A 14101-nucleotide genomic window follows, 5' to 3' on the forward strand; every position below is an offset into this window, starting at 1 on the left:
TCTAAACTTTTCTTATCCATGCCGAGAGTCAAGGGTGTTTTATTGTCATATGTCCCAGATAGAACAATGTAAGAACCTCTGTCCTCTGGTCTTGATTTCCCTACATAAAAGAATCCATGCATTCCATTGCAATCAATTCCCCTCATGATTTTATACATCTTTATAAATTAACCCCTTAGCGTCCTTTCACTCAAGGAATTAAGTCCTAGCTTGCCCAATCAATCCCTGTAGCTTAGGCACTCGAGTCTCGGCAACATCTTCATAAATCTTCTCTGCACTCTTTCCAGCTTAATGACATCCTTCCTAAAGCAGAGTTGGCAAAACTGTACACAATACTTCAAATGCAGCCTCAGCAATGGTGTGTACAACTGATGAAGGCCAATGTACCAAAAGCCTTCTTCACCACACTAACCATCTGTGACCACCTCAGAGAACTGTACCTACACTCATAGGTCCCTCTGCTGTACAGTACTCCCTAGACATTATCATTCATTGCCAAGTTCCTGCCCTGGTTTGCCTTTACAAAATTCTACACCTTGCACTTGCACTTGGACCCACTTGCCCAGCTGATCAAGATCTTGTTGTAATTTTTGATAAGCATCTCCACTATTTATGATACCACCTACCTTAGTGTCATCTGTAAACTTACTAATCAAGCATTGTTCATCTAAATTATTGATATACAATGTTGATCAATGGTGATTCTTTTTCATTAGCACAGTTATTTATAGCTACAAAGGGTTTTTCACAATAACAGCACTTACACTGATCCTGGTTTCTGATAGCCATTGCTTGCTGTTGAATCTAGTCTTCTTCTAGTAGCCATCTTTGGAGGAAGTGCTGGGTTGGATGTGATTTTAAGTGTATCTTTTAAATCCACTGAAGACAGATTCTGAACAGAATTGCTAAAAATTCTCCCATTAGTACCTGAAAACAATGCATCAAAACAAAAACATGTCTTCAACTGTGCAAAATAATATCAATCATTAAATAAAATCTTGCTATGAACCTACCATCAGTTATAGGGAGCGAAGTTAGAGAGGTGGTTATTGATCGCTTAAGCACATTATGTTTGTGGGGTCCTTCACTGCACAGACTTAAGGGTGGAGGTTTGTTTCCTGCAGCCGACAACAGATTCTGAGAATCTGACAGACCATCCGTTTTAACGGTGTCTTCACTGGAGCTTGATTCCGGGCTAGTTGTCCAAACAACTGTGTTCTTTAGCCCGGGCAATGTGGCAGGAGTCTGTACCCATGGAATTCCATTGTCTCCTTTCTCTCTTTGCACATGATGTTGAGAGGAGCTGGTTTTAGAAGAATTGTTTAGTTCCGATGAATGAGAGGAGAGAGATTCTATGCTTCCCATTGGTGTACTGTCCGGACTGCTGCTGAAGGCATCGCCTAAAAAGAACAAGCAGTGTATAACAGTTTGACAAGTTTATTGCGGAAAGTACAAAAACTTCAATGCGACTGAAAGACGTGAATTGCTGATACAAGTTGAACAATACTATGAGCCATACTTATATCATTTCTAAGTACTATTTTTTGCCACTATTTTTAGTTTTAATTGAAAATACTCCTACACAACCTGTAAATTATCTTACAGACTAGTGATAAGGCCACCTCACCTCTCACAATAATGGAACATTTCTGACAACATTTCAGACCCAATACATAATACCTCAGCATGAACACAAGTGTAAAGCATTTCCAATCATATTTTATTGGTGCCAAATTCCCCCAGAACTTAATGAATGTTAGAAATAGTCATTTCAAAAGCAAAATTAAAAAAATATTTTAAAATGCATTGACGCACAGTAAAAACATTTTAGCAACAATTAAAACTGTTTTCTCTCATTTGGAAACCATTGAATCTTACGTGGTTACAACAATGAAATAATCTGTAAAGTAAAACAGTAAAAGTCTTCTGGAAATTAGTTTTGACTTTCTATGCATGAAGAATAATGACTGGATTTGCAAATTTCAATTTATGGTGATAATTCACAGATCATACAGATTTTGACTAGTAATAGCACCAAGTTCTTCATACATTTCACTAAACCCCTTAATTTTGGAATCTCCTAATGGACAATAGGAACACATACGTATGGCGTATTTGTGTGTGCAGTTTTGGTCTCCTAATTTGAGGATGGACATTCTTACTATTGAGGGAGTGCAGAGTAGGTTCACCAGGTTAATTCCAGGAATGGCAGGACTGGCATATGATGGAAGAAGGGATTGACTGAGCTTATATTCACTGGAATTTAGGATGAGAAGGGCGTATAGAAACATATAAAATTCTTAAGGGATTGACCAGGCTAGATGCAGGAAAAATGTTCCTGATGTTGGGAGAGTCCAGAACCAGAGGTCACAGTTTAAGAATATATGGGGTAGACTATTTAGGACTGAGATGAGAAAAACTTTTCACCCAGAGAGTTGTGAATCTGTGGAATTCTCTGCCACAAAAGGCAGTGGAGGCCAATTCACTGGATGTTTTCAAAAGAGAGTTAGATATAGCTCTTAGGGCTAACGGAATCAAGGTATATGGGGAGAAAACAGGAACAGGGTACTGATTTTGGATGATCAGCCATGAATGGGGGTGCTGACTCGTGGGGCAGAAATGGACTACACCTGTGCCTATTTGTTTCTATGTTTCTATGACTGTTGTTTATCAACTGCCACTCAATGTGCAACACCATCAGCCCTTCCAAACTCATCGTCAAACTCAGGGAACTGGGTCTCTGCTGCTCCCTGTGCAACTGGATCCTCAACCTCCTCATTGGCAGACCTCAATCAATGCAAATTGGCAACAATATCTCCTCCTCATTGATGACCAGCAAGGGGACACCTCAAGGCTAAGTGCTCAGGCCTCTGCTCTACTCCCTGTTTATGCCCATTATTGTGCAGACAGACACTACTCCAATGCCATCTTTAAATTCGCCATGGCACCACCGGCATTGGACGAATAACACGTAATAACAAATTTGAGTACAGGAGGGAGATCGATCACCTGTTTGAGTGGTGCCAGAATCCTCACCATAGGACTACATCTCTCTACATATTTCCTCTTCTAACTTCCACTGACTGAAATAGGGAGATCACGGATGACTGCAAGAATAAGAGGGTTGTAATAGTGGGGATTATAACTTTCCAAATATCAACTGGGATAACATATTGGTTATCTCAGGATCTAATATTTCAACCAAATGCTTCTAAACAACCAATGTCCATAATTTATTTGCCAGATTTTTGCTCACTCGCTTCACTTTGCATAAGACAACTTGACCATTGTAGGTATCATCAAGTAAATTTTCTCTGAACTGCTTCCAATGCATTTACACCTTTCCTTAAGTAAGAAGATTAAGTAAGATTAAGTAAGCATTCCTTTGAAGCTTCTGAAATTTCATTGCAATCCTAACCAAAGACAGGCATTATTCCTGATCTATTGTTTAATACTTATGGGCCTGTCCCACTTAGGCGACTTTATAGGTGACTGCAGGAGACTATGCGGTCACCACATGGTCGTGGGGAGTCGTGAGTAGTGCCCTCAGACTCACAATTTTACATGTTGAAAAATTAGCGGCGACCAGAATTTTAACTCCATGGACAGTAGCAAGAATTCTCGTTCCGTAGGTGCAGTGGTAGTGAGTTGCCAGGAGGTCGTAGGTTGTTGCCGTTGGTGACTGGTGAATTTCATTGGCTCATTGGGGAAAAATAAATGTCAACAGTAGTTTTCAGAACCAAGGATAACCGACCGGTAATGTTAATGTCTGCTGAGCTTCACAGCCGTGTGTATCTCTGGCTTCTTAAAAGTTGTCTCTCCTTCTTCTCCCCACCCTGTCTCCCCTTTCTCCCCCCTCGTTTAAAGGACTTAAGTGACCCTTCCCGTACACTGTGCTTTCACCATCTTAATTACAGCGCCAACCTTCCTGTTCATCGTGGTTTGTGTCTGTATCACATTGGTTTTGCACTGTTCAAGTCGAAGTTCCAGTCGCCATTTTTTCAGCGACCTGCTACGACTTGACAGTCGCTGGCAGTTGCCTGAAAAATCACCTAAATGGGACAGGCCCATTAACCTGCTTCAATAGCACTGAAATAAATGATCTAAATTTCAACTCTGCAGTTTGCAGAAACATGTTCTGGCAGCTACATTTACTATTACTATACTTTTTAAGTAATTCATTACTTGATGAGCATTGAGAATTTTCTAAAACTATAACATTATCTATCCTTCTGGAACAATTAGATCTCTGCACAGTCAAAAATGTACTAATATGTGCTGAAGAAGCTGGCTGGTGGCATAATGTGCAGTAATGTTAATGAAGGTATGTAGCCAGAAATCTTTACATATAGTTCTTAGTCTTTGCCAATCCAAATGCTGTTTTTGGACAAACTGCTAGAATGGTTTATTTTGGATTATGGTGCATTAGGTGCATGGGCAGAACAGTAGTAGAGATGCTGCCTTACAGCGCCAGAGAACCAGGTTCGATCCTGACTATGGGTGCTGGCTGTTCAGAGTTTGTACGTTCTCCCTGTGACTGCGTTAGTTTTCTGACTGCATCAGTTTCCTCCCATACATCCAAAGCCATACAGGTTCATAGGTAATTGGCTTTTGTAAGAATTGTAAATTGTCCCCAGTGTGTAGGATACTGCTAGTGCACGGGGAGATTGCTGGTCGGCACAGACTTGATGGACTGGAGGTCCCGTGTCCACGCTGTATCTCTAAAGTCTAATGGGTCAAGGGGGAAGAGGGAATAGCTTGAAGAATAAGAAAGTAATACTAAAATGTTGTGCGTTCCACACCGTCAACAATCACTTCAATGATCTCTTCAATTCAATCTCTTCATCAATCTCAACAATATGTTTCAGGTGTAGATTTTGAGTTTGGAAGCAATTGTAATGGAGCAATTTTAAGTATAAAAGATCTGCATAGGTTAAACAAATGATCCGGTTTGCTTACTGTCTGCATCTGCCAGGCACAGGGTTGGGGTATAGATGCCTCTGGGACGTCTTGGACCTGTGGAAAGGCAAGTTGCCTTGCTTCGCCTGGATCCTGATCTCTGCTCAGGTTGAGGAAGAGGAACATTGGGATCTGGTGGGGTATTGAATATCTGTTGATAAGGAAAATAAAATACTTGCAAGAAGATATTTAAAACGGGGTGTAAATCAAACATTAGACGGTCAGTAAGCATTTGCAGAGAGGGAAGAGAGTTGACACGTCATTAAATTAAATATATAACAGGCTGGAAGGTACATGATACAGAATATATTATATTTAAAGCATGCAATCCACGAGCTATCACCGCAACCTACAGTGCTTTTGATGCAAAAAACTGGCTTACAATTTTGTGCCTCCACGCATCAGATGTGGCTAGATGATGTAAATTCACACCCAATCTCTAATTAATACCATTACTCCCAAAAATATTGGAATATAGACTATTAACATCCAATTTGAACCGTAGAGGAAAACAAAAATCTTAACACCAAGGGACAAATTCAGCCACTGAACTGTTTAAATGAGTTATCAATAATGTCCAGATTTACTGAAATTGATTTAAAGTACTCGATGCAGTTAATCTTAGCTTTTTTTGTTTGCTTTAAGGGATCACACAACTATCACCAGGAGCAAGAGAGAGGGGTAAAAGATAAATATCTGTCCCACTAGATATGCTGCAATCTAAGAGACCTGTCTTGAAGAATGCTCAACAATCTCCCCAGAACCAAATTCTTACCGCCAGCTCTTTGAGGAATAATGTATCAGGAAAGTTGTAGTTATTTTGGGCGGTTGTGATAGAGATCTATTAGATCTATTACATTCTATAGGCACGGCTCCAACCACCTTTGCAAGGACTGCATTTATAAAAAAATCAGTTTCTGAATTAGTCCTCGAACATTTTTGACAACACAATGCTGGATTTCACATTTTCTACCAAAGAGATAAAATAATCTTTCCATGGGTTACCGGATTCCAAAGATCCAAGTGAGCTTTGTGAAATAAAAGAGGAAAAAGAATGAGGGAAAGACAACAAATGTGGAGGTGGTGAGGGACAAAAATATGAGGAAGAGGGACAGTTAACAGGCATAATGTGAGAGGAATAAGTAAGTTTATTGGCCAAGTATTCACATACAAGGAATTTGCCTATGTGCTCCGCCCACAAGTAACAACATGACATGCAGTGACAATTACGAATGACTCAGAAAACACTAAACATTAATAATAATAAAACATTAATGATAAAACACCATTGATCATGATCAAGATCAAGATCAAAATACCAGATGAAAGGGAGGCTACAGATTTTTGGCTGTTGAGTAGAGCTACTACTCGTGGATAAAAACTGTTTTTATGTCTGGCTGTGGCAGCTTTGACAGTCCGGAGTCGCCTTCCAGAGGGAAGTGATTCAAAGAGTTTGTGGGCAGGGTGAGAGGGGTCAGAGATGATCTTGCCCGCTCGCTTCCTGGCCCTTGCAGTGTACAGTTCATCAATGGAGGGAAGGTTACAGCCAATAACCTTCTCTGCTGATCGGACGATTCGCTGCAGCCTCCAGGTGTCGTGCTGGGTGGCTGAGCCAAACCAGACCATGATGGAAAAAGTGAGAACAGACTCTACGATGGCCGTGTGGAATTGCACCATCATTGCCTGTGGCAGATTGTGCTTCCTCAGCTGCCGTAGGAAGTACATCCTCTGTTGTGCCTTTTTGATTGTGGAGTCGATGGTAGCCCCCACTTAAGGTCGAATATATTGAGTTTGCAAAATTGAATAAGAGTGTATGGGTATTAGTGGATAATTAAAAAGTGGAAGGAAGAACATCTGCAGTCAAAAATTATGAGAAAGTAAGTTGGAGAAAAAAAGCATGTTTGAAAGATATAAGGGTACAAAGAAGAACAATAATGAGAAGAGTAACTAAAGGATGCTGATATTTTTAGTTTGGCTAGTAGAGCAGCTGCCTCACAGTCTGTGTTGGCTGTGTGGAGTTGGCACGTTCTCCGTGCGACTGTGTGGCTTTTCTCCAGATGCTCCAGTTTCTACCCACATATTGAAAACCTGGGTTGATATATTAATTGGCCGCTCTACATTGCCACGAGCATGTAAATGCATGGTAGAATTTGGGGAGGGGTGGGAAGGTATGAGGTGGAAATAAATTGTGTTAGGGTCGGGTTCATGTATAAATGTGTGTTTGATGTTGCCATGCTGTATCTCTCTATGATGTTTTATCTACAATGCAGATCAACAATGAAAGCGCTGAAAAACGGAGCTCACACAGTACCTTTTCGTAATTCTCAATCAGAATTTCAACCACAATGTTCTGAAATTTAATGTTCATCATTGCTGCTACAGTCTCCTCTTGGGATCTCATTAGTGTTGGTCCAAAAATAACTCCCAAGTTAGAAATCGTCATCAGGTTTTTTTGATTATGAGTGGACACTCTGAAATGATGGAACATGAAAATATTTACCCATTGTGAACACATGTATATTTCATATTTATTGTTAATTAGTGGACATTAAAATAACATTAGACAATAGGTGCAGGAGTAGGCCATTCGGCCCTTCGACCCTTCGATCATCCCCAATCAGTAACCCGTTCCTGCCTTCTCCCCATATCCCTGACTCCACTATCTTTAAGAACCCTATCTAGCTCTCTCTTGAAAGCATCCAAGTCACTAATAATCAGTACAATTTAGTTGAGAGAGATTATTGAAATGTATCTGCTTAAAAGTCATTGAATTGAATTGAATAAATTTTATTAGCCAAATATGTATACCTACAAGGAATTTGCCTTGGTGCTTTACTCGCAAGTAACATCACGATACACAGTAGACAATTAAAAATAAAACATTATAATTTAAACATGTGAAGAATTAAATAAAATATCAGAGGAAAAGGAGGCTACAAAGTGTTGGCTGTTGAGTAGAGCTACTGCTCGTGGAAAAAAGCTGTTTATATGTCTGGCTGTGGCGGCTTTGACAGTCCGGAGTCGCCTTCTCGGCTGATCGAACGATTCGTTGCAGCCTTCGGATGTCATGCTTGGTGGCTGAGCCAAACCAGACCATGATGGAGAAGGTGAGGACAGACTCTATGATGGCAGTATAAAACTGGACCATCATTGACTGTGGCAGTCTGGGTTTCCTCAGCTGCCGCAGGAAGCACATCGTCTGTTGAGCCTTTATGACTGTGTAGTCGATGATGGCCCCCCGTTTAAGGTCCCTGGAGATGGCGGTTCCAAGGAACTTAAATGACTCCAAAGATGTGACTGTGCTGTTGTTGATGGTGAGCGGGGTGAGGGGGAGCTCTCCTAAAGTCTACAATTAATTCCACCATCTTAAGCATTGAGCTCCAGGTTGTTGCGATGGCACCAGAAAGCCAGCTGTGTCTCTTCCTGTCTGTAGGCAGATTTCTCTTTACTCTGGATCCTCCCCATCCCATCATCCATCTCAAGCAACTTTTGGTGCTTAGGATTTCTCCAGAATACAAGCAACCTTTGCTGTCATTCCTAGCAGTCAGCTCGAGATGTCCACTTCTTTTGTGTCCATCTTCCATGTTTCAAATGTTGACATCGCTGTGATCGTCCGTCCTGAAAAGGACACAAGCTTCTGGCGACAATCAGTGGGAGCCATCACTTGTTGCAATAGATAATGGTGGTGGCAGAATATGCTCAGGATAATGACCTTGTGCAACTTGAGCCAATGCAAATTCTCCACTGTTTTCTGATAATAATTGATCTCCTTTTCACACCCTAAAATCTTGTATGGCATCACGTACCCTTACTATATACTGTCAGGATGGTCTTTGAGATCTAAACAAATAGTCTCTTGTATTGTATCTAATATATTAGCTTTATATTTAATTCTCCCTTTAACGCTTCCTACTGTGTCTCATTTGCATTTATGCATATTAAAATCACATTTGCTATTTTATATCTCATTTGCTTCAACCATTCAATTATTTCTATATTTGGTTCAACCATTTAGATTTAGAATGTAATCTCTTCCATTGTGTTAAAACATTTGAAAGTACATGAATATATAGGATTTAGAATATTCTACATAATTGAACAAATAACTTTGAAGCGCATCAATAGCTAAAGAGTTTCCACTTTGTGTGTGCTATAGAGCTCTGGGCGCTAGTGGATTCAAGGGATATGGGGAGAAGGCAGGCACGGGTTATTGATAGGGGATGATCAGCCATGATCACAATGCATGGCGGTGCTGGCTCGAAGGGCCGAATGGCCTCCTCCTGCACCTATTTTCTATGTTTCTATGTTATTTGGTGTTATCTCGATGCACCATTCTTCCCAACCCTAACAACCACCTAACATACGACACAAAAAGCTGGAGTAACTCAGCAGGTCAGACAGCATCTCTGGAGAAAAGGAATAGGTGACATTTTGGTTCAAGGTCCTTCTTCATACTGAGAATTAATGAAAGATGTGCAAAAATGTAACTATGATAAAGGAAACAGGCCATTATTACTTTTTTTGCATATCTTTCATTCATTTGTTCTATATCTCTCTCTACATCACCATCTATATCTCTCGTTTCCCTTTCCCCTGACTCTGTCTGAAGAAGGGTCTTGACCCGAAAAGTCTCCTAATCCTTCTCTCCAGACATGCTGGCTGACCTGCTGAGTTACTTCAGCTTATCAATCAATCAATCAATCAATCAATCAATCAATCAATCAACCTTTATTGTCATCTTGCAAAGCAGCAGTTGTACAGTGCAAAATGAGAAGACGTTTCCCAGGGAATAACAGAGCATCACACATAAAACTTAAACATTTCACACATAAATAAAAACAATCCAGTCCCTGATAAAAACTACGAATAGTAAAAAAAGTGCAGGTAAAAAACAACAACATTAAAATACAAGTAAAAACAGTCATAAATTGTCCAGGGCAGCTGATTCCAGTGGCCAGTGCCAGAGTTTGTTATTAAAGTATCAGTGCAAAAAAAGCAGCAGAATCAGGTGGAGTGACTGTTTAGCAGCCTCGCAGCCTGTGGAAGGAAGCTGTTTAGCAGTCTGGTTGTCCGGGCTTTGATGCTCTTGCCTAATCTCTTGCCTAATCCTTTGTCATGTTTTAGTTAATTTAGTTTTATTAAGTTGTGTATGTGTGTGGGAGAAACATGTTTTGGTCTCTTCCTTCGGGGGATGCGACTTTTTTTCTGTCGTATATTCCCCGTCCCCGCCTGCGCCGAGGCCTAATGGCGGAGCTGGCGGCCTCGGAGCTGTGACGGCGGCAGCGGCAGCGGAGACCCGACTCGGCCCCGAAGCTGTGGCGGCGGCAGCGGAGACCCGACTCGGCCCCGGAGCTGTAGCGGCAGCGGCAGCGGCAGCGGCAGCGGAGACCCGACTCGGCCCCGGAGCTGTGGCGGCGGCAGCGGCAGCAGCGGCAGTGGAGACCCGACCTGACCCCGTAGCTGTGGTGGCGGCAGCGGCGGCGGCAGCGGCAGCGGCAGCGGAGACCCGACTCGGCCCCGAAGCTGTGGCGGCGGCAGCAGCGGCAGCGGTAGCGGAGACCCAACTCGACCCCGAAGCTGTGGCAGCGGCAGCGGCGGCGGCAATGGAGACCCGACTCGTCCCCGGAACCGTGGCGGCGGCAGCGGAGACCCGACTCGGCCTCGGAGCTGTGGCGGCGGCAGCGACCACCCGCGGAGTTTGAACCGGCCCGTTCGCGGAGCACGGTTGAGCCGCGGGATTTACCATCACCCGGTGGGGTCACAACATCTGGAGCCTGGATCGCCTCGGCGCAGAGGGAGAACAAAGAGGGAAGAGACAGAGACTTTAAGATTTTGCCTTCCACCACAGTGAGGAGGATGTTAAATTTGTGTTGATTGTGTGTTTTTGTCATTTTTTATTATATGCAGGGAAACAAAATGTTGTTCAAACCGATAGGTCTGAATGACAATAAACGAATCTAATCTAATCTAATCTAATCTAATCCAGGTGTGTGTGGAGGGGGTGCAGTCTGTCCTTTACTATGCTCAGTGCTTTTTTCAGGCAGCGGCTTTGGAACAGTTCTTGTACAGAGGGTAGGGAGACGCCAATGGTCCTCTCTGCTCCCCTCACTACCCTCTGCAGGGCCTTCCTGTCTGAGCAGTTGCAGTTGGAGTACCACATGTTGATGCAGTACGTGAGTACAGACTCCACCGTGCCCCTGTAAAAAGTCCTGAGGATGTTGGTGGGGAGTGAGGCCTCTTTGAGTTTCCTCAGGTAGTGCAGTCGCTGATGGGCCCCGTTTGTCAATCCCAGTGTTGTTCCTGGACCAGGTGAGACTGTCTGTGATCTGCACTCCGAGGAACTTTATGTTCTCCACTCTCTCCACCGTGGTGCCACTGATGTTGAGGGGTGTGTGTTTGGGCTGTGACCTCCTGAAGTTGACAATCATCTCCTTTGTGTTTTCTACATTTAATTCTAGATTGTTGTTGCCGCACCAGTCCACTAGGTGTTTCGCTTCCTCCCTGTACATTGTTTCATCCTCTCCACTGATGAGTCCCACCACTGTGGTGTCATCTGCAAATTTAATAATCCTGTTGTCCCTGAATTTGGCAGCACAGTCATGTGTGAGCAGTGTGAACAACAGCGGGCTGAGCACACAGCCTTGAGGGGAGCTGGTGCTCAACGTGATCGAGCCTGAGGTGATCTTGCCAACACGGACTGACTGCGGTCTCTGTGTCAGAAAATCCAGGATCCAGTGACACAGGCTGGTGTTGAGGCCCAGCAGGGTTAGTTTCTCCACAAGTCTCTGTGGGATGATGGTATTAAAAGCTGAGCTGAAGTCAATGTACAGGATTCTGGCGTAGGTGTTTTTGTTTTCCAGATGAGTGAGTACTGAGTGCAGCGTAGTAGAGATGGCATCTTCTGTAGAGCGGTTGGGGCGATAGGCGAACTGGAGGGGGTCTAACGATGCGGGGAGCCTGGCAGTAATGTGAGGTTTAACCAGGCGTTCAAAGCACTTCATTACTATGGGGGTCAGGGTGACAGGACGGTAATCATTTAGGCTGGCAACAACTGATTTATTTGCTATTGAGATTATTGTGGGATTATTATTGATTATTGTGTCTATCTTCGGTTTAAAGTGGGATTATTATTGATTATTGTGTCTATCATCTGAAGTTCCTTCCTACACATAACTGCCACCTTTGTGCACTTGATCACGAATACTATGAAGAGAAAATGCTGACGATTCACCATAGGGGCCAACATTCAAATAGATGTTTCTAATTCTTAGTGGAGGGACATTCGATCAGGATTCTGTCGCAATGATACTGCCAAAGAGTTTTGGGGGAAACTCTGAAAGTACATCACTACAGTCGGTGCAGCTACAAAGTTATACCTTTTACACCAAGACTTTCTTTGATTATTTTGGCTAAAGATGTTCTTTTGCTAAACAGCTTTTCTCATATCTCTTCATTGTTTTTTCTGGGCATGGGTGATTACTGGATGGTTATTCTGGATTTATTTTTAATTTTGGATTAATTAAATGGTCTTGATACAATGGGACAGCTTGATGGGCCAATTCAGAAGATGGTCAAAGGTCACTAATATTGGTTCGATCTGCAGTCACAGAGTTCATAGCAGATAAGAATTGTGGATATTTGCCCCTTATGGACTTTGGATAACATGTCACCAGAGAGGTGTATTTGCAAACTGTGGATCTATCTTCATTTATAATGGCCAAGTCATTGGAATGTGACTTGAACCTATAACTTTCCAACCAAGATACTTGTGGGCAGACTGCTGAGCCAAACTGTCATCTAAATGTGGTGAAAAGGTACAATATTTGAAATGAATTTAAAATCTGAAATTAAACCAACATTTGGTGGAGATTCAAAATGAATTTAACAGTTGTTAAATCAATCAAACTTTACGTAACTCATTACTGTAATCACCCTTCAAATCGATCACAATATTCTATTAACTGTAAGATACCATTAGCATTCGCAACATTTTGCTTGTGAACTTTGAGAGTAATTGTGATACAGAAATCATGAATTGTTGGAGAAATTGGAAATTACATGATAAAGCAGTTAAAACTACACCCCTAATGGCAAGCTTAATTAGGTGAGCATTCTTAAACTTAGCAGAAGATAAGCTACTTACTTCACCAAATGTTTAAGCAGGAGTTCAAGCATTTCCTTGTTCTTATCTGGTAGTTTATAAACCAGTGCATGAACAGCACGCACTCGATAATTCTGATCATCTGACTCTGTAGAAAATTTTGATAGATTCAGTGTACTGAAACTTTTTTTTTGAAGTACTGGTAGAAAAGCATTATATATTGATATTTCAGTTTATGCATATTAGTTCTTTTGTCTAAACAAGCATGTATTTTGCAATAATTATTATATCTGTGATGTAATGCACAGCTGGCTCTCTTTCACATCTGGAAAGAGAAGGGTAGCAATCCATTACATTAATCAGTTCAACACTGGGTTCTGGAGGCATTGAGACAACTTGTGAGAAAATGTGAAAGTTGTCTCCTCATTTAATTCCAAACTTTACACGTTTCACCAATTGCTCTTTTAATGACACACCTTTATTTGATTTCCTAATAGGAAAGATAACTAGTTATTAATTAATGCGCAAATATATAAATGTGTTCTTTTCTAATTAAGTTGTCTCTTTCATAGATTTTTTTTTTCTGCTGCCTGTTGCCTAAAATTATTTTTACTTTCTTCTTCAAGGTGGGATCCAGGAATAAGACTGCCCATTCAGCTGGCGCAGTTGTTTACCACTTCCACTTCTCCATAAAGTCAAAACGGTCGCTGCATTTTCCACTTGCATCCCTCTCTACTTTACCCCCCTTGCCAGCTCACTCTTCCCCACACTCAGTAGCCCAAGTATAAACAATGTCCAAGTCCTGGTGCGGGTGGCTGTGGACTGCTTTACTATCTTCATTTCAAATTAGTTCAGGCATTTGGATTACTGGTCTGGCAATTTAACTTCTCTGCCACCATTCCCACTGTCATTTATCTGTTTGGTTCATGGCTTTGGAAGAATCACTGAAACAAGTGAAACAAATGGTCTAATTTCCATGTAGTAAACTGCATGTAGTAATGATTCAATAAAAAGGAAAACATTCTGCTGACTATTACAACT

At 41.9% G+C, this 14101-nt stretch overlaps 1 protein-coding gene across 1 annotated transcript in view; it reads right to left on the reverse strand.

The window, feature by feature from the left end:
• The window catches only part of arhgap42 (Rho GTPase activating protein 42), a 254861-nt gene that overhangs the window by 19657 nt on the left and 221103 nt on the right, over nt 1-14101 (reverse strand). The window contains exons 17-21 of the mRNA XM_033022363.1: nt 13103-13208; nt 7271-7430; nt 4960-5110; nt 1014-1400; nt 765-927 (exon numbers count right to left, since the gene is read on the reverse strand). Of these exons, the coding sequence (XP_032878254.1) occupies nt 765-927; nt 1014-1400; nt 4960-5110; nt 7271-7430; nt 13103-13208 (967 nt within the window). The remainder of the gene's footprint in view (nt 1-764; nt 928-1013; nt 1401-4959; nt 5111-7270; nt 7431-13102; nt 13209-14101) is intronic.

Source organism: Amblyraja radiata, chromosome 6 (genome assembly GCF_010909765.2).
Source record: "Amblyraja radiata isolate CabotCenter1 chromosome 6, sAmbRad1.1.pri, whole genome shotgun sequence".
In the NCBI taxonomy this organism is placed as follows: domain Eukaryota; kingdom Metazoa; phylum Chordata; class Chondrichthyes; order Rajiformes; family Rajidae; genus Amblyraja; species Amblyraja radiata.